The sequence below is a fragment of the Elephantulus edwardii genome, unplaced genomic scaffold, assembly GCF_000299155.1.
Source record: "Elephantulus edwardii isolate Elephantulus edwardi_28Jun2011 unplaced genomic scaffold, EleEdw1.0 scaffold00059, whole genome shotgun sequence".
In the NCBI taxonomy this organism is placed as follows: Eukaryota; Metazoa; Chordata; class Mammalia; order Macroscelidea; family Macroscelididae; genus Elephantulus; species Elephantulus edwardii.
The window spans coordinates 8,946,426-8,952,088 of NW_006399809.1; the positions used below are offsets into that span (position 1 = coordinate 8,946,426).

The window sequence follows — 5,663 nt, forward strand, 5'->3', positions numbered from 1 at the left end:
ATTGCCACAGTGCTTGTCAAAGCCAGTTCTGATTAATCTCCTTTGTCAGTGTGTCCTTTGCCATTCCCTATCACTCCTCCCTTTTTTTTTAAATGAAAAGGTCTTTTAACCAATTCTTTGTCATGTTTTTAACATGGAAGAAACATGTACTCTTAATCAATTCCTAGCCTTGAAATGTATTTTCCAGGCCCCTTGTGGCGCTGTTCTCAGGATGGTTGAGGGCTGCTTGTTGCTGAGCTGCAGGTCATGTTGTGTTTATAATGTGGTCTGTACCAAACCCCTGCTGAGCATATCTTTATTCCTTATTCTTCATGGAGTCTGTATTTATAACCACAAAATCAGTCTGCATGGTCCCTGCATAAGCAAGCAAGCATGCTGGGACATGCAGGAGCAGTGAAAACATTGGAGTTAGGCAGCATGTAAGCTCCCGCTTGAGCTTAAACAATGCCACAAACACTGCCTTCTCATTTCAGACCTCATACTATCGACAAGCGCCCTTTGTGTGCTTCATATAATAAGTTTTCTGCATTTTTGGTTGGTCGTTTCACTATTTAAATGTCCTCCAATCATAGTGGTAGAGTACTATTTGGTATTTCTAAGTAGAAGTGTAACATGCTTATAGGGTAAATATGTACCTTTAGACAGGCTTCATCCAAGCTTGAGTAATACAGCTGTTGTCCATGAGGCCAATGTTAATGAATGATAAGGTGTCTTAGAAAAACACATATGACAAGTTTACACATTGGTCAGTTGATGAAAAGGTTGTAACCAGAGCCTACCAGAAACCTAACACTGTACTTCATAAACACCTTTATATAACACAATTACTGTATTTTTAACTATTATCTTCCTGGTTCTAAACTCTGTGGGTGGTGATATAAGGTCATACACATCCCTTAAGAGCAGCTGGTTGTTATGTCACTTGTGGGCATCTGAATGGTATCAGGTATCTCTGGTCAAAATACCTGTTCACTCTTGCAGCCCTTAGAGAACTCAGGTGGCCTAGTGGCAAGAAATTGTACTGTAATCCCAAAGGCATGCAGTTCAAGGCCACCAGCTGCTCCACCAGAGAAGGATGGGTAGTCTCCTCCTGTGCAGTTAACTGCCTCTGAAAACCCACCAGAGGATCAACAATGGGTCAGATCTGACTCCACAGTACACAATATTATAGCCCTTAGTGGTTCACAAAGTCTTTTGCTAGATTAATTGAGGTAAACAAATAAATAAAGGTAAGGTAAATAGCTTCTTGTGCCACATTTTGCCTTAAATGGTAGAGGTGGGTTTTGTTCCTTCTCTGTCTCCCCACATCCTTCTTGTTTCACTACAGAACTCCTTTCCTCCTGACCTAAAATTGAAAAACCTCCTTGTTATTGAGTCCATAGCTAACCCTTTGGGTCGGAGTAGAACCGCCCTTCAGGGTTTTCAGGATTGTAATCCTTATGGAGGAAGAGAACTCTTGTGCTGCCAACTCAGAGGCAGGTGGCTCAGATCCACAAGCCAGAGAAATATGGGCAATCTCCTTTAGTGCAACTAATTGACAGCTTCTGAAAGCCCGCTGGAGTTGGCTCCAACCCAAAGGTACACAACAACAGTTTTTAAGGAAACAAATTGTCACATCTTTCTCCCATAGAATGATTGGTGGCTTTGAACCACCAACTTTTCAGTTTGTGGCCAAGCGTGTTATCTACTGAGCCACTCAGGCACCCCTAGGACTACATAGTAACTGAAATCTGACATTTGCATTGTTTCCTTTAACCCACAGTGGTACAAGATGAAATAAATCTTGTTTTCCTACTTTCTGTTGATTTTTCTAATGTAGGTGTAAAAGCTACTTTTGCGGATCCTTCTGATTAGGTTAGAGGGCATGTGGTCCTGTCAGCTTCAAATTGCCGTGTGTCTCTGTGTATAACACTGCCTGAAGCAACACTGTCCTGAGCCTTCTTTCTGTGGGTAACCCCGTTGTTACAGTCACAGCAGAGAGAGATGATGACATTCTTTCCTAATTACTGAGAGCTTGTCTTGTGGTACTTTGGTCATCAGGAGGGAAACCAGACTGACTGCTGATATCTGCTAAAAATTAATGGTACTGAACTTTTTGTTTTCCACAGAATCATGTGAACCCAGCAATGGACTTTACACAGACCCCACCTGGAATGCTGGCCCTGGACAACATGCTCTACTTTGCTAAGCACCACCAGGACGCCTACATCCGGGTAAGCACCCAGGCCCCTGGCCGAGCAGATGCATTCTCAATGGAAGTTTAGTCTCAAATACAGATAAGTGCTTGTGTACGGGAATATAAATATAAAAACATACGGAACAAAATGGCCTAAGATTTTGGCTTTTATAAGTTGTTGCTGTTGTTAAGTGCTGTCGAGTCGCAGGCGACTCATAGCGACCCTATGAAGGAGAGTCCTCGACACTTGGGTGCCTTTCATCCTCTCTCCAGGTTCATAGGGTTTCCAGAGGCAAGCTATTACAGAAGTGGACGCCACTCCTCCTTCCAAGCTTGTTTTAACCAGGGAGCTCCACCCCACTCTCTGTCCGCATTGGGTAGCGAAACATGCATTTGACACATCAGTGTCACCAGGAAGGGATGGAACTTTAACTTTTTCCATTGTAATAGATTATAGAAAAGGGTTTTGTGTAGTTTGATGTTGAATTACAGTAAGAACTTTTAAATTTGAAAAACAAGAAATATAAGTGAATTTCTACCTATAAATGAAAATACCTGTTTGCCATCAATCTTAGTGGAGATCCTTTTGCTCATGCCGGAGTACAATAGGATAAAAAGAAAAATAAAGATGAGGAATAGAGAGAAAAATGCCTATTCACGTTTCGTTGCTATAACTGTTAAGTGCCACTGAGTCAATTCACCTCATAATGACCCAGTGTGACAGAGAATCAGGATTTTCCTTATAGTGTTTCTACACTGTAAATCCTTACCAAAGAGGCCCAGTGGTTCTGTAAGTAAAGTATTTGGCAGCTAAGCCAAAGGTGAAGGTTTCAAGTCCACTGACTGCTTGCTGGAAGAAAGATGAGGCAGTATGCTTCTGTAAAAATTGACAGTTTTGAAAACACCGTGGCCTACTCTGCTCTGTCCTCTTGGCGCTCTCTACACCAGAATTAACTCAGTCTTATCACCAGGCCTTTTGCTCTCACATCACTGTTGTGTGTTTTCAAACTGCCAGCATTTCATTGAGTGGCAGAGTACGTAGCTGCTGAAATACAAGGAGAGACATGTGAAAATTTTGGAGCACTGGTGGCAGTGTCCATAGTATGTAGTCCAGAAAACATAAAAGCTAAGCGTTTCTGGCATTTTCAATCCAAGTTGTTAAGAATTAAAACTGTTGATGGCAGTGAGTTTGTTTGAGGTTAGACTGGTTTGTGAATGGAGCACCTGGAAGCATAGCTTCTGGGTGGTTTGTTTTTTTTTTCTGTGAACAAGAAGATGCTGTTAGCTGATTGGTCCATGCAGGTGAGAGAGAGGCTGTGTTTGAGCCCAAAGGGAATCTAGATTGTGGAAGTATGAGATGCCTCTAAGACTGAGAGGAAGAAAGGTATGGGTATATGGGTAAAGGGAATTTAAGAAGGATGGCCTGCTAAGTAGTTAAAATACCTCCAAAAGCTTAGAAAATACTTGACGAAAGAATTGCCTAAAGCAGCCAGTGTGGCCAAAGTTAAAATGAGAGTGCTGCCAGCTATTTGGATATTTTCTGCTGGTCCCCATTTAGTGACCTGACTTGCAAATTTAAGTCCTGCTGCTGCCATTATTTGATGCTATAAATATGGGCAATGGCAGTTTCTTTGGTCAGGGATTAATTTTTCCCTCCTGAAAAATAGGGGAGAGTTGAAGTTTCTCAGTCTGCTGGGACGGTATCTACCTGAGGGTAGGCAGGCTTCTGGAAAGAGGGAGGCTGGATGTTTGGGTTGCTGCCATGCCTATTGAGGTGCAGCTGTTGAAACCTCTCATGCATAGAGCAGTTGTTCACAGTGAGAAATTGAGGAATTGCCCCACCTTGCAGCAGTCGCCTTGAAACCTCTAATGCATGGAGCAGTTGTTCACAGTGAAGAATTGCCCCTCCCTGCAGCAGCTACCTTGAAAAATGCGCCAGGCTCCTGAGTCCCCTATAGGTGCTATATTTTAAAATTATATGTCTTTATATGTGTGCAATTTAGGAAGCTTCAACCTCTTCTGAATTATTCTTTGTAATTTCATTATATAAAGAATTAAATGGTCATTTTTATGAAAGATTTGGAATCAGGTTGTTGGCCAGAAATAAGTCTTTGATAAGAAAATTATTTTTCCTTCAAAGTTTTACTTGACTCTTATATGTACACATTTCTTTCATAGTGCTTTTTCTAAGAATGTAATCAGCTCCTATAATAAGAAAATTAATAGTTGTGAGATACTTTGTAGTATCACCTTAGAGACTTAAAGGTGAAAACTAGAAATTGAATTTCACACTGATTAATGTTTGTGGATGAATGTTTCTAAAATTAGAGTCTATTGGTGTTGAATATATTGTAAATTGCTTAAGAAGCATGTTTCTCATGAAAACTAATTTGGTGTTTTGAGAGCATTTTCCTCAGTGTGTTCTCTAAACTGTTATAAGTGAAATTAATACCATGGCAACTGATGAGTTGTTTTCCTTTTTTAAATTTTTTTTTAAAAGTACTCATCAGGCATAAAGTTCTATTTGTAAAGAAAAAGGTGACCTTTTTGTCCATATTCACTTTCCTTTGTTGGTTAAACATTCCAGTGATTCAGATTACCTTATTTCCTCAAAAGTGTTCCTTCCCTGTTTTATGAGTCAGATCTGATTTGGGGGCAGGTATTCATGAATGTGTGGGGTTAGTGGTTTGTGTCGACAGGGAAAAAAGTTTTGAGGTGACAGAGAGCATACTTGCATACCAAAGACAGACTGCAGTCATCCTAGACCATGATATCATCCTTGAGCCTCAGATATGAGCCAGATGTTGTCTTCTGAAGCAGAAATGGATTCTTTTTTTTTTTTAAATCACTCTTTGATAAAGCTTGCTGCTTTTGACTAGGTAAATCTCCTATCTCAATGCAATTATTCATTCATTGTTTATGTCTCTCATTCAATAAATGGTTATTCTGTTCTTGAATAGAACCTTTAGTATTTATTCAATTTGAAAGTCCCAATTTATGTGAGATTTTAAAAAGAACTGCAGCATACACGTACAAATATTGTGTCTTTGCCCCTGACACCTCTCACCTCTACTCCCACCTGCTGTCTTCCCTTTACTACTTTATCGCTATAGCCTCACATATTATTTCCAAGCCCTGTCTTTTAACCCTGTTACTATTCACATTTCAACTCCCTGTAACAAGGATGCTATCTATTTGCTTTCTAAAAACTGAAAGCCTGCCAATTATAGTTGTTGTTGTTGTGGTTGTTGTTGTTGTTATGTGCCGTCGAGTTGTTTGCGACTCATAGCGACCCTATGTACAACAGTCCTAAACCCTGCTCTATACTGTGCCAATTGCATTGCCTCTGACACACCCATCCTGATTACCCCAGTCATGGAATCAATCCACCTCATAGAGGGTCTTCCCCTCCTGTGCTGTCCCTCTACCCTACCAAGCATGATGTCCCTCTTCAAGGACCTGTCCCTCCTTGCAACATGTCCAAAGT

At 40.7% G+C, this 5,663-nt stretch overlaps 1 protein-coding gene across 4 annotated transcripts in view; it reads left to right on the forward strand.

Moving 5' to 3' along the window:
• Window positions 1–5,663, forward strand: part of ELMO1 (engulfment and cell motility 1) — a 683,616-nt gene that overhangs the window by 241,675 nt on the left and 436,278 nt on the right. For all 4 annotated transcript variants that reach the window (XM_006887590.1, XM_006887592.1, XM_006887591.1 and 1 more), the window contains one exon: window positions 2,109–2,213. In XM_006887590.1, the coding sequence (XP_006887652.1) occupies window positions 2,109–2,213 (105 nt within the window). The remainder of the gene's footprint in view (window positions 1–2,108; window positions 2,214–5,663) is intronic.